Source organism: Oncorhynchus kisutch, linkage group LG6 (genome assembly GCF_002021735.2).
Source record: "Oncorhynchus kisutch isolate 150728-3 linkage group LG6, Okis_V2, whole genome shotgun sequence".
NCBI lineage: Eukaryota > Metazoa > Chordata > Actinopteri > Salmoniformes > Salmonidae > Oncorhynchus > Oncorhynchus kisutch.
In genome coordinates, this window is record NC_034179.2 from 27,087,028 (window position 1) to 27,112,412 (window position 25,385).

General features: G+C 43.6%; 1 protein-coding gene across 1 annotated transcript in view; it reads left to right on the forward strand.

The window, feature by feature from the left end:
- The window catches only part of LOC109892586 (ephrin-B1-like), a 77,552-nt gene extending 52,696 nt beyond the window's left edge, over window positions 1–24,856 (forward strand). Inside the window, exons 3-5 of the mRNA XM_020485231.2 lie at window positions 3,373–3,465; window positions 7,871–8,002; window positions 20,427–24,856. Of these exons, the coding sequence (XP_020340820.1) occupies window positions 3,373–3,465; window positions 7,871–8,002; window positions 20,427–20,818 (617 nt within the window). The 3' untranslated portion in view covers window positions 20,819–24,856. The remainder of the gene's footprint in view (window positions 1–3,372; window positions 3,466–7,870; window positions 8,003–20,426) is intronic.
- Window positions 24,857–25,385: the final 529 nt, after the last annotated feature.

The window sequence follows — 25,385 nt, forward strand, 5'->3', positions numbered from 1 at the left end:
TGTACTCTTGTATTAGCTCACTCAATGGAATTGAACAAGCTATAATAGTAGAATTAAAATAATTCTCAGATCTGGACTATGGACTATTTGATCCACATTCTGTGCATATAAATAAACATTTGTCCTGATCATTTGAGGTAGTAAAATACCAGTAGTTTAGTAATGTTACAGATAACGGAGAAGAGGTGTTTTAATAAACTTAAATCATTGATCTATTGGATAAGAAGGGATCTTTTTGTCTACAGGCTGTCAGGCAAGACGTGTCCCCAGTCCCTAAACTAATCTGTTCATCTCAAGATGTCCTCAATATGTTTTTGGTAACTACAATACAGTTAGGGACAAACAACTACATTTTCCTAGTACCCCCAAAATGGACGAGTTTGAGTATTGTCCTTATTACTGTCCTTATTACTATTTTTCCAGACTCTGTTTCGTTGCACGAGAGCAGTAGCTTTGCTGAAGGTGAATCATAGAGAACGGTGTTGTTGCAAGACAGAGATATCTTACCAACATCTCAGAGCCCCATAAGTTGTGAAACGTGACCCCATAGTTCACTTGAAAACAGAAGTCAGTTTCAGCAGATGTGGAAGAGATAGGACTGCTGATGACCACACCCTGCTTCATATCCTGTGTTAAATTATGTTTTCTCAGTTCAAAGGTTGTCCTTGAACCAACTAATTGTTTCCTCATTGCAATGGTGAACAACAGTATACAGTGTTTGCAACAATAGCAGACAACTGCAGTGCATGTTATATAAATTCCCTTATCCTTCCTCAGTGATGCTGTGATTTCCTTTCCTAGAATCTAACAAAGTGTTCCTCTGATGGGCAGCAGAGTGGGCCATATTTGGAGGCCTTGTTGGATAGAGTTGTCTTGTCTGTCTCTCTGCCCTGCTTCTCGCGGGCACGGTGGCAAGCTCACACTGTGCATGATGACTCGGTCGGAGCCTGGCACCTCTCCCAGGCCTATGCATCTTAATAGTTGTGACATCATTCAAGGCAGCAGAGCTCTCTTCCACTCACCGCTTCAACCTTCCACTAACAGAGTGTTAAGGATCCATTCTGTAAACTAAAACACAATTTGTTCTTCGGGTTAAGTGCTGTAAGCTATTGATTGCTCCTGTTTCTAACACATCCGTTCCCACTTCATGAGTGCTCTAAACCTAATAAGACAATCCCACATGTTCGATGACAGAATTCCCACTGAACCTTATTTAAAAGTTGACCTATCAAGTGAAGAGTTCTATTTGTGGAATACAGGACAACTATAGGATGTCTGAAACAGTTGGTTTCTGAGAAACAAGCTGAGTCTATTTCGTGGTCAATGCAATCAGAAAAGACTAATGAATTGTCTAGGGGTTTTCTTCCCTTGCTCCATCAAACCATTCAAGGTTAGCCTGTCACTTTTATTTAAAGCCGACATTAGTTTGCTGGGGCCTCTCTCGGCTGATGGAGAGGTCTCAATTGGTAGTAGTAGTGAAAGAGAGTAACAGAAATTACCCTGCATGATAGACCATGAAATGTGAAGGAGACAGGCAGGTAATGTAATCAGCTAAGGTCAAGGCTTGTAGATTGATAAGGCTAGGTTCCACGTTTAATCCCTGCATGGGCCAATAGTCAATGAGATTGTCTTCTCACTATACCTCTCAAGCTCCATACCTTAATGAATCAGTTTCCATTATAATGTTTCTGCCAATATATTCAGGGTCTCATTAGTACATTGGCGTCAATGTAAGCTCCTTTTAAGCTTTGCCTGTAAAACAAAATAACTCATTCTCCTTTTGTTCTATCTGGCTACGCCATAAGAATGATTTGCTAATCCAAAATGTTTGTAATGAACCCAGTTTGGTTTGTCCTCTGTCTTCTAATTGCATCCTTGAAGAATGAAAAACTAAATGTGGGAAAGAAAGAGAGAAATCAGGTTCACAGGCCTCCCATTCTGTGTTGTTGAGCAGTTGGTGATTTGAGCCAGTGGTGTGGTGGGATACCTCTGCTGGAGCAGCGCCACATGCCCCATTCTCACCGGCCCACCGCCATTGTGACTGGGCTCCACTGAGAGGGTCTTTGATTCTCCTGGAGAGGGACCTTATTAGTCAAACACTCTCCTACATGGCAACTCATTCATGACTCTTAATGAGGGGGGAATCTGGACCAGCTAATAAGGTGGCCGTTCCTTTAGTGCCTTGTGAGGAGGAGAATGGAGCAGATGGAGAAAAAAGCGGAGGTTTCTGAAGGTGAAAATACCCACGGAGCAGGTCTGAAAAGAATCAAACGGGGCAGGGCGGGGCACCGGCTTTCACTGGCATGGAAACCGCCCCCTTGTATCTATGGGCTGAGAGAATTATCCAGAACCCGATCCATATTCACACTCCTTGGTCTTTTCTGTCCCAACTTAGACTAGAGAGTTCCAATTGCGCCCCGTTTCTGTGACTTAAGTCCTTGGGAAGCAGAGCTGACAGGAGCAACACAGGGAGACAGAGACCCTATTGGCTTCCCCTTTCCCCTGGCCTCCTCAGCTCCCCTCAGTGGGTATTGATTTGAAGGAAAGCCCCTCCGAGATAAGGGCTGCAGGCCACTGTGCCACCCAGTCTCTAATTACAGGGCATGCCGAAAGAGAAAGCTAAGCCCCTGGCATTTGCAGCTCGCCATAATTGCTTCTGGCATAACTTGCCTTGCCAAATGTTTGGTACATTTCTTCAGCAAAAAGGAAAGAACAAAAACCTCTTTAAGCTTTGGAGAGGAGGGGTAGAGAGTCAGGGGGGGAAGGTGGGTAAAAATGTGATTACCACACATAAAAATGTTGAACTGTGCAGTGTGTACACCTTCCTCTCTCCACATGTATGATTTCAGCAGTGTTTTGAAAGCACCACATTCCCCTGGGATCAGATTACTATCACAGCCATGTCTTAGTAAGATGAGAGCCCACTCAAGGGCTTTTCATCATCCATTTTCATCATCCATTTCCTTCCTCGTGTACAGATATACGCAGCGCACACAAGAAGAATGTATAAAGAGCCTTGTATTTATGTGGTGCTCAAACTACAACCCAAGCGGACATTACCAGTGTGCAGTTAAAAGATGAAAACCTGTTGTAAGCATCAACAGGTTTATACCTGTATCTACATTATGGGGTTAAAAAAGTGTTTTCTCAGCACAAGTGGTTAGATGATATCTTTTGAGGCATGGACAGCAACCATTGTCTAGTTTTTAGAATGATCTATTAAATAATTGCATCCATCAGTGTGCGGTGATATAGCCATATATAGAGATTTATAGAGATCTCTTCATGAATGAACAATCAAGCTGTACATTAATTCTGAGTGTCTGTAATTATTATTTATGTTCCAATGCTGTTTCCTGTCTCTCATCACAGCCACTTCCAATGGGACCCTGGAGGGCCTGGAGAACAGGGAAGGAGGGGTCTGCAACACCCTCTCTATGAAGATCGTCATGAAAGTGGGCCAGGGTAAGTAAGCGTCTCTGTGGACTGGCTGGAACACCAGAAAAAGAGTAAAAGGCAGTCACAATAGAGCCAGGCAGGATATAACTATGGATGAGTGATAATGAAAGCTTTGTACGGGGAATGTCATTACGAGGAGCATTTAATTAACTATTGTTCATATAGCCAGACAACCAGACATTGTTTTTTACAGTGGGCTACTCCGCTCTGCTACTCACAGTGTGTGGAGTCGTCTAGTGACTTCATCTCTCATAAAATAAGGGCCTCAGACATCACATTTCACTCCATTCTTTACTTTTCTTTTTTGAGAAGGGAAAGATGAAAATAAAGAAAAGCTCTTGTGCAAATACAGACAGAGACACATTGAAGACTTTCTCACACATACCAAAAGAACTCACTCACACAATGAGAAAATGAAAGCTGTGGAAAATATTCAGGACATTCTCAGAGAGCATGTTACAGGCTACCTGTTGTCCTATTACTTAGACAGCCTGTCGGTCTAACATGAATGAGATTGCTTTGCCTGAAGAGTCCAGGTTTCTCACACACTGTCACTCTCTTTAACATATTTAAACCTTGTCTCTCACACAGTGTCACAAACTCAAATAAGTGTTGACATTGTTATCCAAATGAGGCAGCAGCCTCCGAGTGCTCCTTAACAGAATGTCAATGCATTGAGATAAGTGGGGCAAGAGTTCCCAGGCATTCTACATTGATGTGATGTGGGCTGTCTAATCTGCCATGGCATGCCCCCACTAGCTTTTATAAATAACACTGTGCAACATGTATACGCATTTGTCTCAATACATTACCACACTGACAGTGTATTACGATGCCAACACAAACCATTTCAGCAGAAATCAATGTGATGAAGGAATAAAGACATATACCGCATGCACTATCAGCCGTGTAAAACAGATGAGACCATTGGAGAAAAAAACGGGGGTCCCCATATAGATACCATCAATCATCACGTGCACTCTCCCTCTCCTTAACCCCTCACTGGTATATTGGCCCACTCATCTGGATCTGGCGTCAGGCTAGGAGTGTCAAGGTCGGTCTAAAACCCTGCCCTAGTCCCTGTCACATCCAAAACAAACAAACCACAAAGAGAGGGTCCGCCGATAAGACTCTGATTCTACACATATGGGCTGTTAAGGCATAGGCTGGGGATTATTTTTATAGCTGACTTGAGATAATAATTATCATCATTGGTTTGACATTCCTTTTGTCTTTCTCAAGACTTGTTTGCGTAAAGCTGTGTTTAATACACGGTAACCACTATGATAGGAGCTAGGAAACAGTTAAAAGATTATATAGGCTATGTCATTAACATTGCTGTCTTGTGCAGGCTGTTACGGTTGGAATGCAACAGTTTATTTATTTATGATTTGGAGCAATGACGTTACTGACCCTAGGTCATAGTACATTCAGCTGTGTGTTTGCTGAAGGATTGTGTCTTATTTTCAACCAGTGAGTCATAGAAACTCTATTGCCACAAATAATGTGGACACAGAGAAACAAATCACATACAATGAAGTAATGAGGAAATAGTATCGCTCCTTTGTTTTTATTACACTGACTCATCCAGGACAACTGTCACTAAAGTATGATTGTAAGCAACACACAAAACAATGAACAAAACAACATATTATTAGAAGATGATATACAGCACAGTACTAATCCCTTGGTAAAAATAAAAAATAATGGTATGCATATCTTTTTCATGGAGAGAACTTTGTCTCTAACAAAATGCATTTGTTAACCAAAATGTCAATGATTGGAGAAGATTATGACTAATATCTGAATATGTAACGACAGTTAGTGCTATCCGGAATCCTTGAGACGTCCCTACCCTAAACCTAACCTTAACCCTAACCATATATCTTACCTAACCCTAACTTTAACCCTTACCTTAACCATTTGTAATGTCAACTTCAATGGGATGACTTCAGAGTTGGGATGTCCCAAGGACCCCGTTTAGACTTTTCCATGTAACAACAGACTGTGTCAGAATCAGCTGATGCACTTCCTCATACTGAGTCACTCTTGTATTACTGCACACTGAGATTTAATTTATTGATTTGTGTGTGAACATTGAATTTTATGTAATTATCAGATGTCAATTAACCCATGAAATTAGATGGTGTGGCACCGAATGCTGGTTAGTTTAAATGGAGGCTGATGGCTTTGATGGCCTCTCTCTCATCTCTAACCAAAGCTTTTACAATGTTAGTATAATGAGCTAGAGCAAGGCCTGTCGATGTTTGAAACTGCTGAATTGGCCACTTTGATATTTATAGCTATGGATGTGACATTTATTTTTTAAACAGGCTGTCATTTTAAGATGTGTGATATTGTTTTGGGGGTGGAGATTCTTCAGTTGTTGTTGACAGCCCCATATGTTGTGCTGCACATTAGGAACCAGCAGTCAGCAGTAGCAGACATCACACCACCAATGCTTCTGGCACAATAGTTATTTTAACTGTAATCAAACTGAGAAAACTGAGGGTGCCATTTCGATCAGTGATTCTCAACTGGTGGGTATCGACCCAAATTAGGTTTTGAATGGGTAGCGACTAAAACCAGGTAGAAAGTGTGTAGAAATTATAATAAACCTATATTTGTTTATAATTGAACCTTTAAACTATTTTTTTTCAATCACAGTTTTTTCAAGATAGTTATTAGCAGTGCTATTTCACAGATTTGGTTGATTTTTGTGGTCTCAAGCCAGAGAGCTTAACATTCTTCATCAAGAATATGGGCAAAATGGAATTATTGACAATGAAAAAGTTGGGACTGTTGTTCCCTTGTCATATAATTGGTACATTTACTATCAATCTAGTAAAAAAAATAGTTTCCCAGATTACATTTTAAAGTCTGATTGTAAAAGACTAGAATGGAATAAATGGAACGGTATCAAACACATCAAGCATATAGAAACTTTGTTCTATTTATTGTATTGACTCTGTTCCATGTATTCCATTCCAGCCATTACAATGAGCCTATCCTCCTTTAACTCCTACCAACAGCCTCCCATGTACACTTCAATGATTTTCCAGTGGATGAAATCTCCCTTAATGCCAGTGTATTCAGACTACTCCCCTTATGCTTCTACATTGATGGTACTCAGGGGAACAATGCAAAAAGGGTAACACTTTACTTGACACCACTCATAACCATGTCATAATATGTCACAACAGCTGACATAACCTGACATAACATGTCATAATATGGTCATAACACTGTCATGACCCATATTTACACATGTGGTGACATACAGTATATTACATTATTTTATGGCTGGTTATGAGACCTACATTTATTCAAATTATTTATTCAGATAATTGTTTTCCCTGCTAAGAAGTTTCCTTTTGTTCAAAAGTTTGTTTATAAAATCCTTTGTTTGTAATTAATTCTTTACAGTCATGTTTTTTCCCATCATATTTTAAATAACTTGTAGAAAATATGACACTGTCATAGATCATTATGACCATCCTGTGTCACTTTACTTGGACTAAGAAAATACACTTTATGACACTGTCATAGATCATTATGACCATCCTGTGTCACTTTACTTGGACTAAGAAAATACACTTTATGACACTGTCATAGATCATTATGACCATCCTGTGTCACTTTACTTGGACTAAGAAAATACACTTTATGACACTGTCATAGATCATTATGACCATCCTGTGTCACTTTACTTGGACTAAGAAAATACACTTTATGACACTGTCATAGATCATTATGACCATCCTGTGTCACTTTACTTGGACTAAGAAAATACACTTTATGACACTGTCATAGATCATTATGACCATCCTGTGTCACTTTACTTGGACTAAGAAAATACACTTTATGACACTGTCATAGATCATTATGACCATCCTGTGTCACTTTACTTGGACTAAGAGAATACACTTTATGACACTGTCAAGAAACATTATGACCATCCTGTGTCACTTTTTGACCATCCTGTGTCACCAGCCATAAAATAACACAATATACTGTGTATCACAATAGGTCTAAATATGTGTCGTGACAGTGTTATGACCACATTATAACAGGTTGTCAGCTGTTATGACATATTATGACATGGTTATGATCGTGTCATAACGTGTTATGAGGCTATGTGTCAAGTAAAGTGTTACCGCAAAAAACGACTAATGTCATTTCATAGCTTCATTTGTCAGGTTATAGCAGACACTGTCATGCATGCCTCAGACTTTATATTCATTGGCTTTAATTAGGACATAAAATTGGGGTCAAAGGAACTGATTACTATGGCTCCCATTCCACGCCCCATGTCAAATCTTTATTGGAAAATGATACTAAAAGGACCAACAGCATTTACAATATTCACATTGGAATCTAACTTTGTTAACGTTCTTCGTCCAAATTGCAGACCCGAACACAGTTGTACCGGACCCAGTGATAACAGAGAAGCCCAGCCAAGAGGAAAACGTTGTGAAGGAGACAACCACCAAACCAAATAAGAAGGGGGGCAGTGGTGGGGCCGTGGAGCCAGGCAACAAAGGTGAGGATGCTCAGACTTTTGGGAAAAGGAGTATTTGCCACAGTATGACCCCTGTTTCCTGGTTTTGTGCTCTAGTCCTTATTATCAGTGTTCAAGATTTGACTGTAACCTTCAATGCCAAAAGGTCATGGTTTTGCTTCCAATAGTGTATCCCACTCTGTGAAACCATTGTTCTCTGTACAATGCTCCGCTACACGCACGCACGCACACACACACACACACACACACACACACACACACACACACACACACACACACACACACACACACACACACACACACACACACACACACACACACACACACAGTATTGTATTACTAAACTTGTGGGGAAACCCAATTCAGTCCCATTCAAAATCCTATTTTCCCTAACCCCAAAACCTAACCTTAACCTTAACCCTAAACTTTAACCTAACCCTAGCACCTAACCCTAATTCTAAGCTTAACACTAATTCTAACCTTAACCTTATATTTTGTCCCTTTACAATTTTTGTGGACACACACACACACACACACACACACACACACACACACACACACACACACACACACACACACACACACACACACACACACACACACACACACACACACACACACACACACACACATTATATTTTTCCCTTTTGGTTTGAGAAAGTTACACTGAACCACTTTTTTAATTATGCTGAGTAGTAATGTGGATAGACACGGTGCTCAAGTGTGGCAATGAAAAATTAAAATCCTAGCTGTTAGACTGAGATCAAGCCGCAGATAAAGAGCAGGATTTCTGCATATTGGATAGATCCATTTGTATTTATTTTGCTAGGGTTTCAGTCACCAGAATGGTATTTTTTTACGGGGAAGCAGAAAATGCTGAAGTTTATATAGGTTTAGAAAGTCATTTGGGCCCAAGGGTTCTGGCTCTGCTGCAGGACAAAATAAAATCAGATGTTCTGGAAAAAGTGGCCTTCCCTCACATCATGGACAGCTGCCAAGTCTCCCACAGTGCGGTTTTCTTTCAATGTGAAGGTTTGGCAGACATTTTTCTTGATGTGTGTTTCTTTGAACTTTTGTTTCTGTCCTATTCCTTTAACTGCATAGAAGGAAGAAGAACGCCGCCATAACAACCTGTTGAGTCTGACTTACCCGAGAGCTCTCATACCTCGGGTGAAGAGGAATGTAATAAAGGTCGATGGTTTATCATGCCTGTCTGCACAGCTCCACAGCTGAACGCGGCCAAACGCACACAACTGATCCAAAGCCAATCAGGACAGCAGACAAAATATGCATGGGTTTATTGTCAGAGCTGCCAGCAGGACCGAAATGATACGTTTCAACTTACAAATACTTCATCATTTAAACATTTAGGGATACTTTTGGGAGGTTTATCCCTCTGCTATAAAGTTAAAAGATACTGTGAGACATTCGTTACAATGCTTTGCCTTTGTTGTGTTGAAGCATCGCCCTGCTTTGACAAAGGAGCACAGATATCATAGGTAAATCCAATCAAATTTTATTTGTCACATGCACCAAATACAACAGGTGTAGACTTTACCATGAAATGCTTACTTACAAGTCCTTTCCCAACATTGCACAGTTAAAAAGTAAGAAATAGTAACGTAATAAATAATGAGGCTTTATAGAAGGAGTACCCGTACCAAGTCAATGTGCAGGGGTACGAAGTAGTTGAGGTAATATGTACATGTAGGTAGGGGTAAAAGTGACTAGGCAATCAGGATAAATAATAATCAGCGTAGCAGCAGTGTATGTGAAGCATGTGAAAGTGTGTGTGAGTGTGTGTGGCATCAATGTGCATGTGGGTGTGAGCATATGTAGTATGTGTTGGAGTGTCAGTGTAATAATGTCTGAGTGTGTGAGTGTGTGCATAGATTCAATGTAAGAGATTCAGTGCAAAAAAGGGTCAATGTAATAGTCCGGTGGCCATTTGATTAAATGTTCAGCAGTCTTATGGCTTGGGGGTAGAAGCTGTTCAGGAGCCTTTTGGTTCCAGACTTGGCGCTCCGGTACCGCTTGCCGTGCTGTAGCAGAGTGAACAGTCTACGGCTTGGGTGGCTGGGGTCTTTGACAATTTTCCGGCCTTCATCTGACACCGCCTGGTATAGAGGTCCTGGATTGCAGGGAGCTCAGCCCTAGTGATGTACTGGGCTGTCTGCACCACCCTCTTTAGCGCCTCGTGGTCAGATGCCAAACAGTTAGTTGCCATACCAAGCGGTGATGCAGCCAATCAATATGTTCTCAATGGTGTAGCTGTACACCTTTTTGAGGATCTGAGGGCCCATGCCAAATCTTTTCAGCCTCCTGAGGGGTTAGAGGCGTTGTCATGCCGTCTTCATGACTGTGTTGGTGATTGTGGACCATGTTCATTTCTTAATTATGTGGACACTGAGGAACTTGAAGCTCTCGACCCGCTCCACTACAGCCCCGTTGATGTGAATGGGGGCGTGCTCTGATCTCCGTTTCCTGTAGTCCACGATCAACTCCTTTGCCCTGATAACGTTGAGGGAGAGGTTGTTGTCCTGGCACCACACTACCAGGTAACTGACTTCCTCCCTATATGCTGTCTCATCGTCGTTGGTGATCAGGCCTACCAAATCAAATCAAATCAAATGTATTTGTCACATACACATGGTTAGCAGATGTTAATGCGAGTGTAGCGAAATGCTTGTGCTTCTAGTTCCGACAATGCAGTAATAACCAACGAGTAATCTAACCTAACAATTCCAAAACTACTACCTTATACACACAAGTGTAAAGGGATAAAGAATATGTACATAAAGATATATGAATGAGTGATGGTACAGAACGACATAGGGAAGATGCAGTAGATGGTATCGAGTACAGTATATACATATGAGATGAGTAATGTAGGGTATGTAAACAAAGTGCTATAGTTTAAAGTGGCTAGTGATACATGTATTACATAAAGATGCAGTAGATGATAGAGTACAGTACATACGTATACATATGAGATGAATAATGTAGGGTATGTAAACATTTTATTAAGTAGCATTGTTTAAAGTGGCTAGTGATATATTTGACATCAATTTCCATCAATTCCCATTATTAAAGTGGCTGGAGTTGAGTCAGTGTGTTGGCAGCAGCCACTCAATGTTAGTGGTGGCTGTTTAACAGTCTGATGGCCTTGTTATTCAGTCTCTCGGTCCCAGCTTTGATGCACCTGTACTGACCTCGCCTTCTGGATGATAGCGGGGTGAACAGGCAGTGGCTCGGGTGGTTGTTGTCCTTGATGATCTTTATGGCCTTCCTGTGACATCGGGTGGTGTAGGTGTCCTGGAGGGCAGGTAGTTTGCCCCCGGAGATGCGTTGTGCAGACCTCACTACCCTCTGGAGAGCCTTACGGTTGTGGGCGGAGCAGTTGCCATACCAGGCGGTGATACAGCCCGGCAGGATGCTCTCGATTGTGCATCTGTAGAAGTTTGTGAGTGTTTTTGGTGACAAGCCAAATTTCTTCAGCCTCCTGAGGTTGAAGAGGCGCTGCTGGGCCTTCTTCACGATGCTGTCTGTGTGGGTGGACCAATTCATTTTGTCTGTGATGTGTACGCCGAGGAACTTAAAACTTACTACCCTCTCCACTACTGTCCCATCGATGTGGATAGGGGGGTGCTCCCTCTGCTGTTTCCTGAAGTTCACAATCATCTCCTTAGTTTTGTTGACGTTGAGGTTATTTTCCTGACACCACACTCCGAGGGCCCTCACCTCCTCCCTGTAGGCCGTCTCGTCGTTGTTGGTCATCAAGCCTACCACTGTAGTGTCGTCCACAAACTTGATGATTGAGTTGGAGGCTGTGTGGCCACGCAGTCGTGGGTGAACAGGGAGTACAGGAGAGGGCTCAGAACGCACCCTTGTGGGGCCCCAGTGTTGAGGATCAGCGGGGTGGAGATGTTGTTACCTACCCTCACCACCTGGGGGAGGCCTGTCAGGAAGTCCAGTACCCAGTTGCACAGGGCGGGGTCGAGACCCAGGGTCTCGAGCTTGATGACGAGTTTGGAGGGTACTATGGTGTTAAATGCTGAGCTGTAGTCGATGAACAGCATTCTCACATAGGTATTCCTCTTGTCCAGATGGATTAGGGCAGTGTGCAGTGTGGTTGAGATTGCATCGTCTGTGGACCTATTTGGGCGGTAAGCAAATTGGAGTGGGTCTAGGGTGTCAGGTAGGGTGGAGGTGATATGGTCCTTGACTAGTCTCTCAAAGCACTTCATGATGACGTACGTGAGTGCTATGGGGCGGTAGTCGTTTAGCTCAGTTACCTTAGCTTTCTTGGGAACAGGAACAATGGTGGCCCTCTTGAAGCATGTGGGAACAGCAGACTGGGATAAGGATTGATTGAATATGTCCGTAAACACACCAGCCAGCTGGTTTGCGCATGCTCGTAGGGTGCGGCTGGGGATGTTGTCTGGGCCTGCAGCCTTGCGAGGGTTAACACGTTTAAATGTTTTACTCTGTTACGGTTTTCTTGCGGTGAAGGAGAGGCGGACCAAAATGCAGCGTGGTAATTTTTATACATCTTTAATAAAGATGAAAACGAACAATACAAAAACAAGAAAAGTAACAAGAAAACCTAAACAGCCTATCTGATGCAAACTAACACAGAGACAGGAACAATCACCCACGAAACACTCAAAGAATATGGCTGCCTAAATATGGTTCCCAATCAGAGACAACGATAAACACCTGCCTCTGATTGAGAACCACTTCAGGCAACCATAGACTTTTCTAGAAAACCCTACTAATTCACAATCCCAATACCTACAAAAAACCCAAGACAAAACACACCACATAATAAACCCATGTCACACCCTGACCTGACCAAAATAATAAAGAAAACACAAAATACTAAGACCAGGGCATGACAGAACCCCCCGCCCCCCCAAGGTGCGGACTCCCGGCCGCACACCTAAACCCATAGGGGAGGGTCCGGGTGGGTGTCTGTCCACGATGGCGGCTCCGGCGCGGGACGTGGACCCTACTCCAACAAAGTCTTAGTCCACCTGCATCGCGTCCTTTGATTGGCGACCCTCGCCGCCGAACTTGGCCTAGTAACCCTCACCAAGGATCCCACTGGACTGAGGGGCAGCTCGGGACTGAGGGGCAGCTCGGGACTGAGGTAGCTCGGGACTGAGGGGTAGCTCGGGACTGAGGGGTAGCTCGGGACTGAGGGGTAGCTCAGTACTGAGAGGAAGCTCAGTACTGAGAGGAAGCTCAGGCAGGTAGTTGGCTCTGGCAGATCCTGGCTGGCTGGTGGTTCTGGCAGATCCTGGCTGACTGGCGGTTCCGGCAGATCCTGGCTGACTGGCGGTTCCGGCAGATCCTGGCTGACTGGCGGTTCCGGCAGATCCTGGCTGACTGGCAGTTCCGGCAGATCCTGGCTGACTGGCGGATCCTGGCTGACTGGCGGATCTGGAAGATCCTGGCTGACTGGCGGATCTGGAAGATCCTGGCTGACTGGCGGCTCTGGCTGCTCCATGCAGACTGGCAGCTCTGGCTGCTCCATGCAGACTGGCAGCTCTGGCTGCTCCATGCAGACTGGCAGCTCCGGCTGCTCCATGTAGACTGGCAGCTCTGGCTGCTCCATGCAGACTGGCAGCTCTGGCTGCTCCATGCAGACTGGCAGCTCTGGCTGCTCTATGCAGACTGGCAGCTCTGGCTGCTCCATGCAGACTGGCAGCTCTGGCAGTGCTGAACAGGCAGGAGACTCCAGCAGCGCTGTAGAGAAGGCTCTGGCAGCGTTAAACAGGCGGGAGACTCCGGCAGCGCTGGAGAGGAGGAAGGCTCTGGCAGCGCTAAACAGGCGGGAGACTCTGGCAGCGCTGGAGAGGAGGAAGGCTCTGGCAGCGCTAAACAGGCGGGAGACTCCGGCAGCGCTGGAGAGGAAGGCTCTGGCAGCACTGGACAGGCGACGCGTACTGTAGGCCTGATGCGTGGTGCTGGCACTGGTGGTACTGGGCCGAGGACTCGCACAGGAAGCCTGGTGCGGGGAGCTGCCACCGGAGGGCTGGTGCGTGGAGGTGGTACTGGATAGACCGGACTGTGCAGGCGCACTGGAGCTCTTGAGCACCGAGCCTGCCCAACCTTACCTGGCTCGATGCCCACTCTAGCCCGGCCAATACGAGGAGCTGGTATGTACCGCACCGGGCTATGCACCCGCACTGGAGACACTGTGCGCTCCACAGCATAACACGGTGCCTGCCCGGTCTCTCTAATCCCCCGGTAAGCACAGGAAGTTGGCGCAGGTCTCCTACCTGGCGTCGCCATACTCCCTGTGAGCCCCCCCCCCCCCAAGACATTTTTGGTGCTGACTCCTGGGCTTCCTTCCACGCCGCCGTGTTCGTCTCGCCAACCTCATTCTCCTGTAACCTTCCTCGCACTGCTCCATCGAATCCCAGGTGGGCTCCGGCACTCTCCCTGGGTCGACCGACCACCTGTCTATCTCTTCCCAAGTAGTGTAGTCCAGATTCTGCTCCCATGTCCCAAAATCCTGACATCGCTGCCTCTCCTGCTCCTCGTAATGCCGCCTCTCTGTTTTCGCTGCCTTCAGCTCTGCTTTGGGGCGGCGATATTCCCCAGCCTGTGCCCAGGGTCCCTCTCCATCCAGGATCTCCTCCCAAGTCCAGAAGTCCTGTGATCGCTGCTCCTCCTGCCGCTGCCTGTCACCACGCCGCTTGGTCCTGTTGTGGTGGGTGATTCTGTTACGGTTTTCTTCTATCTCCTCCTCTGAAGAGGAGGTGTAGCAAGGATCGGACCAAAATGCAGCGTGGTCATTTTTATACATCTTTAATAAAGATGAAAACGAACAATACAAAAACAAGAAACGTAACACGAAAACCTAAACAGCCTATCTGGTGCAAACTAACACAGAGACAGGAACAATCACCCACGAAACACTCAAAGAATATGGCTGCCTAAATATGGTTCCCAATCAGAGACAACGATAAACACCTACCTCTGATTGAGAACCACTTCAGGCAACCATAGACTTTTCTAGAAAACCCTACTAATTCACAATCCCAATACCTACAAAAAAAACAAGACAAAAACCACCACATAATAAACCCATGTCACACCCTGGCCTGACCAAAATAATAAAGAAAACACAAAATATTAAGACCAGGGCGTGACATACTCATGTTGGCTGCAGTGAAGGAGAGTCTGCATGTTTTGGTAGCAGGCCATGTCAGTGGCACTGTATTGTCTTCAAAGCGGGCAAAAAAGTTATTTAGTCTGCCTGGGAGCAAGACATCCTGGTCCGTGGCGGGGCTGGTTTTCTTTTTGTAATCCGTGATTGACTGTAGACCCTGCCACCATCTGGTCATCAGCAAACTTATGGATGGTGTTGGAGTCGTGTGCGGCCACACAGTTGTGGGTGAACAGGGAGTACAAGAGGGGACTAAGCATTCAGAAAAATGCTTTTAACAAAGGAAACTGCTTCCTTCTGCCAATCATTCAATCGATTTAAATGTAAAATGTTGTTTTCTCTGTAATACAAAGAGGTTTAACCTCTTTAATTTGTATGCACATTTTTCCTGAGCTATTAAGTTCTTTGGAGGCAGAAGCGGTCTCAGTAGAATGTGAGGAAAACACATGATAAATAACACGTTCTGTACAGTCATTCATGCTCAACATCTAAATGAAACTGGGTAGAGAGATAGCCAGAATAGATTTCTATAAATTATTCAGAACATTCTGAAGTGTTGGCATGGGCCTACAGTTAGGTGCAAATGTGAAAATTTGTTCACCCAGAAGTAATTTGAATAATTCTAGTGTTTCATAATCATTCAGACGATCTTGAGGAAAGCCAATGTTCCGTGTCACGATAACGTCCTCTTATTAACTGGCAGGTGGTCTTCATTAATGTGAGTGAGAACAAACTAGTCTTTTGTTCACTCAACATATTTTTGACAAGCAGGAAAATAAAAGCAGTGGGGACCGACAGACTTCCATTGCCTTCAACACACACATTGGGCTCTATGGTCTCATGTACGATCAATAGTCTGTTGTTTTCCATCTGCCAACTTTGAAATGGGATTTCCTTCCGCTTTCATCAAGGTCATCTTACCCTGCCAAATAAATGAACAAATAATAAGAGCTGAGATTTGGTTCACTGTGGAATCCATCCCTCCATCCCCAGTGTAAACATACAGTGGCTTACGGAAGTATTCACCCCCTTGGCATTTTTCCTATTTTGTTGCCTTACAACCTGGAATTAAAATTGATTTTTGGGGGTGTGTTGGAGCATTCGATTTACACAACATGCCTACCACTTTGAAGATGCAAAGAAACAAACAAGAAATAAAACAAAAAGTCTGAACTTTGTAGAGCCACCTTTTGCAGAAATTACAGCTGCAAGTCTCTTGGGGTATGCCTCTATAAGCTTGGCAAATCTAGTCACTGGGATTTTTGCCCATTCTTCAAGGCAAAACTGCTCCAGCTCCTTCAAGTTGGATGGGTTCCTCTGGTGTACAGATATCTTAACCGCCATCGATAAGAAACATTACTGTGCAGCCGTATTCATTGATCTGGCCAAGGCTTTCGACTCTGTCAATCACCATATCCTCATCGGCAGACTCGACAGCCTTGGTTTCTCAAATGATTGCCTCGCCTGGTTCACCAACTACTTCTCTGATAGAGTTCAGTGTGTCAAATCGGAGGGTCTGCTGTCCGGACCTCTGGCAGTCTCTATGGGGGTGCCACAGGGTTCAATTCTTGGACCGACTCTCTTCTCTGTATACATCAATGAGGTCGCTCTTGCTGCTGGTGAGTCCCTGATCCACCTCTACGCAGACGACACCATTCTGTATACTTCCGGCCCTTCTCTGGACACTGTGTTAACAACCCTCCAGGCAAGCTTCAATGCCATACAACTCTCCTTCCGTGGCCTCCAATTGCTCTTGAATGCAAGTAAAACTAAATGCATGCTCTTCAACCGATCGCTGCCTGCACCTACCCGCCTGTCCAACATCACTACTCTGGACGGCTCTGACTTAGAATACGTGGACAACTACAAATACTTAGGTGTCTGGTTAGATTGTAAACTCTCCTTCCAGACCCATATCAAACATCTCCAATCCAAAGTTAAATCTAGAATTGGCTTCCTATTTCGCAACAAAGCATCCTTCACTCATGCTGCCAAACATACCCTTGTAAAACTGACCATCCTACCAATCCTCGACTTTGGCGATGTCATTTACAAAATAGCCTCCAATACCCTACTCAACAAATTGGATGCAGTCTATCACAGTGCAATCCGTTTTATCACCAAAGCCCCATATACTACCCACCATTGCGACCTGTATGCTCTCGTTGGCTGGCCCTCGCTTCATACTCGTCGCCAAACCCACTGGCTCCATGTCATCTACAAGACACTGCTAGGTAAAGTCCCCCCTTATCTCAGCTCGCTGGTCACCATAGCATCTCCCACCTGTAGCACACGCTCCAGCAGGTATATCTCTCTAGTCACCCCCAAAACCAATTCTTTCTTTGGCCGCCTCTCCTTCCAGTTCTCTGCTGCCAATGACTGGAACGAACTACAAAAATCTCTGAAACTGGAAACACTTATCTCCCTCACTAGCTTTAAGCACCAACTGTCAGAGCAGCTCACAGATTACTGCACCTGTACATAGCCCACCTATAATTTAGCCCAAACAACTACCTCTTTCCCAACTGTATTTAATTTTAATTAATTTATTTATTTTGCTCCTTTGCACCCCATTATTTTTTTATTTCTACTTTGCACATTCTTCCATTGCAAAACTACCATTCCAGTATTTTACTTGCTATATTGTATTTACTTTGCCATCTTGGCCTTTTTTGCCTCTACCTCCCTTCTCACCTCATTTGCTCACATTGTATATAGACTTGTTTATACTGCATTATTGACTGTATGTTTGTTTTTACTCCATGTGTAACTCTGTGTCGTTTTATCTGTCGAACTGCTTTGCTTTATCTTGGCCAGGTCGCAATTGTAAATGAGAACTTGTTCTCAACTTGCCTACCTGGTTAAATAAAGGTAAAATAAAAAAAATAAAAATAAAAAATCTTTAAGTCATACCACAGATTCTCAATTGGATTGGGGTCTGGGCTTTGACTAGGCCGTTCCAAGACATTTAAATGTTTCCCCTTAAACCACTCAAGTGTTGCTTTATCAGTATGCTTAGGGTCATTGTCCTGCTGGAAGGTGAACCTCCAGCAAATCTCTGGAAGACTGAAACAGGTTTCCCTCAAGAATTTACCTGTATTTAGCACCATCCATCGTTCCTTCATTTCTGACCAGTTTCCCAGTCCCTGCCGATAAAAAAAAAACATCCCCACAGCATGATGCTGCCACCACCATGCTTAATTGTGGGGATGGTATTCTCGGGGTGATGAGAGGTGTTGGGTTTGCGCCAGACATAGCGTTTTCCTTGATGGCCAAAAAGCAACATTTTTGTCTCATCTGACCAGAGTACCTTCTTCCATATGTTTGTGGATTCTCCCACATGCCTTTTGGCGAACACCAAATGTGTTTGATTATTTTTCTCTTTAAGCAATGGCTTTTTTCTGGTCACTCTTCTGTAAAGCCCAGCTCTGTGGAGTGTACGGCTTAAAGTGGTCCTATGGACAGATACTCCAATCTCCGCTGTGGAGCTTTGCAGCTCCTTCAGGGTTATCTTTGGTCTCTTTGTTTCCTTTCTGATTAATGCCCTCCTTGCCTGGTCTGTGAGTTTTGGTGGGCGCCCTCTCTTGGCAGGTTTGTTGTGGTGCCATACTCTTTCCATTTTTTTATAATGGATTTAATGGTGCTCCGTGGGATGTTCAAAGCTTCAGATATTTTTTTATAACCTAACCCTGATCTGTACTTCTCCACAACTTTGTCCCTGACCTATTTGGAGAGCTCATTGGTCTTCATGGTTCCGCTTGCTTGGTGGTGCCCCTTGCTTAGTGGTGTTGCAGACTCTGGGGCCTTTCGGAACAGGTTTGTATATATATGACACTTAGATTGCACATAGGTATAATTTATTTAACTAATTATGTGACTTCTGAAGGTAATTGGTTGCACCAGATATTATTTAGGGACTTCATATCAAAGGGAGTGAATACATATGCACGCACCACCTTTTCATTTTTTGAATTTTTATAAAGAAGTAATTATTTTCATTTCACTTCACCAATTTGGACAATTTTGTGTATGTCCATTACATGAAATCCAAATAAAAATCCATTTAAATTACAGGTTGTAATGGAACAAAATAGGAAAAACAAGGGGGATGGGGATGAATACTTTTGCAAGGCACTGTAGCTAGCACCCTCCGGTTTGACAGTGCGGCAGCAGCATTGGGCAGGCAGTCAGCAGTGGAAGCCATGCTCCCAGGCAGGCAGCCCTCAAAGCCGTGCTCCCAGGCAGGCAGGCAGCAGTGGAAGCCATGCTCCCAGGCAGGCAGCCCTCAAAGCCGTGCTCCCAGGCAGGCAGGCAGCAGTGGAAGCTATGCTCCCAGGCAGGCAGGCAGCAGTGGAAGCTATGCTCCTTGACAGCCAGGCAGCAGTGGAAGCTATGCTCCCAGGCAGGCAGGCAGCAGTGGAAGCTATGCTCCCAGGCAGGCAGGCAGCAGTGGAAGCTATGCTCCCAGGCAGGCAGGCAGCAGTGGAAGCTATGCTCCCTGACAGCCAGGCAGCAGTGGAAGCTATGCTCCCAGGCAGGCAGGCAGCAGTGGAAGCTATGCTCACAGGCAGCCAGGCAGCAGTGGAAGCTATGCTCCCAGGCAGACAGGCAGCAGTGGAGGCTATGCTCCCAGACAGACAGGCAGAAGTGGAAGCTATGCTCCCAGGCAGACAGGCAGCAGTGGACACTATGCTCCCAGGCAGCAGTGGAATCTGTGCTTCCAGGCAGGCAGAGCTGGGATGCAGTGGAGTATAAATAGTGAAGAAGGGGAGGGAGGGTTAGGGAGGGAGGCTTCAGGACCACACAGGAAATAGGCATGCCACTCTAATTGGACTCAGTCCTCATCCTCTGTGTCTAATGAGAGACTGGTGTTTTCTTTTCCCTCAAGCCGGTAATATACATTTAAACAGTTTCTCTTCCTTTACCCCCTCATGTGGAGTTATAACATATGGCTAAACATACACAGTTTAATCCTCCTCTCGCTCTCAAGATGCATGCCAAGAAGAAATGAGCTATCATCTGTCTAAAACTGACACCCCCACATGCTCACAAAGGCCACACAGTCAGGAAGCCCCTAGTTACTCACTCAATTCAGAGAAATAATGGAAGAAGCCTTTTTTCTCTTTGAGAACCCATTTGCACACTCGCAGGGTTCCACCTCTATCATGATCAGCTACAGTACAGCTTTGTCTGACAGTCTGCCAAGCAGACCACCGCTCGTTCTTTCCCTGCTGCTAACTGATTCCTTTTTTCTTCCATCAACAGACACCATGAACCAGGACAACAAGTCAGACTCGTCCGACTCAGTGGAGGGTTTCTTTGCCTCCAAGCCAGCGCTGTTTGCAGTCATCGGGGCGGGATGCGTCATCTTCCTCCTGATCATCATCATCCTCATCGTTCTGCTAATCAAGCTGAAGAAGAGGAACCGTAAGCACACCCAGCAGCGGACCACCGCTCTGTCACTCAGCACGCTGGCCAGCCCCAAGTGCTCTGGGAACGCCGGCTCCGAACCCAGTGACATCATCATCCCGCTACGGACTACAGAAAACAACTACTGCCCCCATTACGAGAAGGTGAGCGGGGAATATGGCCATCCGGTTTATATAGTCCAAGAGATGCCAGCGCAAAGCCCAGCCAACATCTACTACAAGGTCTGAGGCAACGACTATGTCTAGGATGCTTGCTGTAGGGGAGAATTCTGGCCTACCTTTTACTACCCTGTCCGTCTGATGTTGAAAGACACTTTTGATGTTCAAAATAGTGACACAAGAACAGAAATGAAAGAAGGTTGTCCTGGATACAGTAGTTGAAACATGAAACATGTTTCCGGATAGGCCAAAGGCAGGTTTTTGGAGAGATTGTGTCGTCTTCTCTTCCTGCTTCAAGCTAGAAATTTTTATTCACCCAAGTTTTGCTATACTGTGTGTCTGAGAAGACTGTAAGACGGTAAAGCCCATGGCGTAGAGAAGCCTTCACTCTGACAATGGAGACGAGTTGCAAACAGGGTATACTACACAAACAAAGGACCCTGCAATAGGGCTGTCACTCATGGGCTCCATTCCTGTAATGAAGCCTCCATTGTTTGCTCAGAGACAGAAAAAGGCACAGTGTGATGACAGCAATATACACTTCCCTTTCACAACAAATGTGTTTTACCTGCGCTATTGTTTTTTATCAGTCACCTACAGTAGCTTCCTTTTCACCAGTGTCTGCTCCTTCAACATTGTGTTTCTTTTCTACTGAATATCTAGTTAATACATGCTATATTATGGTAAATATTAATATTTCTACTGAATATCTAGTTAAAACATACTATATTATGGTAAATATTAATATTTTTCATGTATCCTTTACTGATACTTTGTCACATGTAGGAGGATCTGTGTCATTAATGGCTATTTTGAGGTTGTCCACTTTCTGTTTATAAAAGAAACAAACACTTACATATGTAGGTCCCATAATTGTGTTCAGTATGTGTCTCCTGTTATACTTCTTTAAGCGTGTCCAAACAGGCAAAGTCAGGTATGCAACTGTGGTGGGAAAAAACTAGCAATGAACATGTCTCACCCTGGATGTGAATTAATGAAAGACAAATAGCTCATACTCAATTGCGGTGAGAGGTCATCATGACTGAAATAAATTTAAAGAAAACTAAAAGGTTATGTTTCAAAATGACAGGTCACTTCTGTGTCTGAGCGGCCTCGAGGGTTTTCACTCCGAGTTTTCCCCTTTGTGAAAAAGAATAACAAGATCAAATTTGTTTGAGCAGAAAAAAGTGTGGAAGCAATTAAGATGTTATCAAAGGAGCAGAGCCTTTTGCTCCCACCTAAAGGCCGTGCTCTCAGAAGAATTGGATGACTTCGGAGGGAATGATTTGCGTTCACCTAACGGTATGACATTTGTAGTGATAGTTCTGCTCCCGGAGACAGTGGAATGCTAGGGATGTAGCTAAGGATGGTTTTATTGTTTGCCGCATTCATGTTTGAGTCTGAATTCATTCATAGCCACTTAGGCATGGTGCCTGGATCAGTCGTGTGCTCAGAATGAGAAGGGATGCAGGTAATGTCCAACGTGCTGTGCATCTCCATAAAAGCTTGTTTGAGGACAATGGAAAGAGTTTGGCAACCAGCTCCAATCCCTATTCTCCTCAGCTGTGCGATGATGGGAAAACCAAACCTTTAAAAGAAATTAAAAAACAGCGGAGACAAGAGAGGTACAGAGTGGACACTTAAAGTAAGTAATGATTCTGCTACATTATAAATTGTTGTACAAACATAATTGCAGTACAGTACATATATATCTTAAACTGTTTCTACTCACAAAAAGGCTTTTTTAATTCCTAAAGAGTTTTACCCTTGTTACAACCGCAACGGGATGGCGCTAAAACATCTCTGGTGTCTTCAGGAGGAGGACTAATGATTTACCATTCCTATCACCTGGCATCCTCAAAGACCAGGCAAGATTACACTGGTACCAAATCGTTTTCAACATGAATCATCACACATGTTTTCTGTTTCAATATCTTATCTCCATGTACTTAAGTGGGTCCCATAGTCTAGTCCTGTGTGTTCATTTTGAAACAAGATAGATACTGTCATGTATTTACAGTAGAATTACTCTGGCATACTTTTCATGTTGATAACATTGAGATTATTTTAAGTTATTAAGAAGTTTATCAGCGAGAGCAGGACATGTGCCACCAGTTTGTTGGCATTGTTTCAGATAAGAGAGCAGATTCACTGTTATTTAGATGGATGTGACTGTAGACTGACATATTTGTTTGCTTTGAGGGTTAGAGCAGATTGACTCTTCTTTTGAAACATTATATAAATATTTTTCTTCAGTCTGGATTTATTTTGATAAATTAACATTGTTTCGCTCAAAAATAGCCTCAAAGTTTACTTTTGCCTTCCCGGTGTCTTGTACATTATCACTTACATTACATAAATAAATTATGTCTACAACATATGCAAATATGACTCTAACCATGATTTGACATTTTTTAAACATATTTTGTTTGTTTTGAACTGAATTATACTGTAACTAAGTTTTATTAAAAAAAGTGTTAAGAATAAAGCTCAAATTAAGTCAATGACAAACTGGTGACAAACAGAATCCTAATTCTTTAGATATTGAAAAATCATTGTTTTATTGTTGTGTGTTGTTTGTCATTGGGTATAGTTTATTACACAATGATCATCTTCACAATGTTTAAGGATAATGTGTACACAACTGTGTGATCTTCAATTATTTACAGTAACACAATCCCCTGTAGTCCTAGAAGTAACATGTGATGTCCCTTTACTGCTTGTTTATTGTTTGTTTTTATTTTTGGTAATACAGTGGCCTAAAATAATGTAAATATGTGAAAAAGTATCATTTTAAAGTTACATTTAATAGAGACCCATTTATGAACATAATGTGTTTTTTTTATGCAGAATTTTTGTAAATAGGTGTGTTTCTGGAAAGACATTTTGTATAAATCTTGATTTTTTTATAGACACAAATCTCTTAGAGCAGGTGTTTTAAGTGCCAGGCCTTGCAAGGAAAGAAGAAAATTGTATCATTGTTCACCACATACATACAACATGAGAAACATTATTTCCCCTCAGTTTCATTCTTGCTGTCACAGACTGTTTGTGGGTGGGGGACTGGATTGGGAGTCTAGAGAAGGGCCAGATACTCTCCTATACATTTTATAGATCTTCTCTGTGACACAGTCACCTCTTAAAATTGATGGATATGTTAGTGATCTTAAAAACAGGGTATGGTGAGCAACCAAGTAAATACTTGATGCCTTGATGTTTTGATCAAGATGAGTCTGAGTATAATACAAGGCTACAAAGGTAAAAAAAAAAAAATGGTTTTACCCATGCTGATTAGAAATAGTCAGATGAGCAATACATTATTCCGGGCATCTTTCCGTGCAAGTTTCCCTGAACTCTGTATGGTCTCACTGACCAAGGATACAGTAATCCCATCTCTAGTCGTGAGAATCCAAGATGAAGAAGAAGCATCGTGCTTGGAGGAGGTCTGCTGAGCTTGCGACTTTGGGAAATAAACAAGGCCAACATACATGGCTCTATCTCAGTCCTTCGACACCCCTCAAGGTGAAATGGACACGCTCTCTTGACCTCCACAGATTATCACGATATTATCTCTGGCTCGCTGTAATGAGAAAGCAGCTCAAGCCCCAGACATTTCCTCAGCTATCAGCCACACAGCCAAATTCAGCCCACCTCTGCTGTGCTGTGTATGGAGGCCAGGCCACTCGCATAGTTGAAAAATATTACAGCAGTGCTTAGCAACCTGAAAGCTGAAGTGTGTGAACATCTCCATGCTATTGGAGTAAGAAGGAAAATATCTACATTATTTGGTTTGGTTTTCCTGCTCAATACAGTTTAAACAGTAATGACTTGTTCAGTGTGGCTGGTTGCTCACTTTCCCTGCCCTCAGTAAGTCATTGTCATTGTTTTATTTCTGTTCATGATTCAGTATTATTTTCAATGTACATGTATGCAATCCCAGTGAAATGTTTTTTTTTGCGTCTGCTCCATGTTCATATATTTCGCCTTTCATTCACACACAGCTTCAACCCATGTTCAACATAACCAGTTACTATGGAATGGAAATTCCATGAGCCAAGTTTGAAATCCTGATATTGCATATTGATAAATAAATTTTTCCTATGGATTTATCTGGTGTCGTCTTTCATTAGAAAAATCGATAGCATATGGTGCATTGACCCTGCACAGTAGAATGTGTGTCTTATGCAAGGCACCACTGTGTGTGTACAAAACATTAGGAGCACCTGACAGACTGGCGAGGTGAAAGCTATGATCCCTTATTGATGTCACCTGTTAAATACACTTCAACCAGCGTAGATGAAGAGGAGGAGATATGTTAAAGAATGATTTTTTAAAGCCTTGAGACAATTGAGACATGGATTGTGTATGTGTGCCATTCAGAGGGTGAGTAGGAAAGACAAAATATTGAAGTGCTTTTGAACGAGGTATGGTAGTAGGTGCCAGGTGCACTGGTTTGAATGTGTCAAGAACTGCAATGCTACTGAGTGTTTCACGCTCAACAGTTTCCTGTGTGTATCAAGAATGGTCCATCTCCCACCGGACATCCAACCAACTTGACACAACTGTGGGAAGCATTGGAGTCAACATGGGCCAGCATCCCTGTGGAACGCTTTCGACACTTTGTAGTCCATGCCCT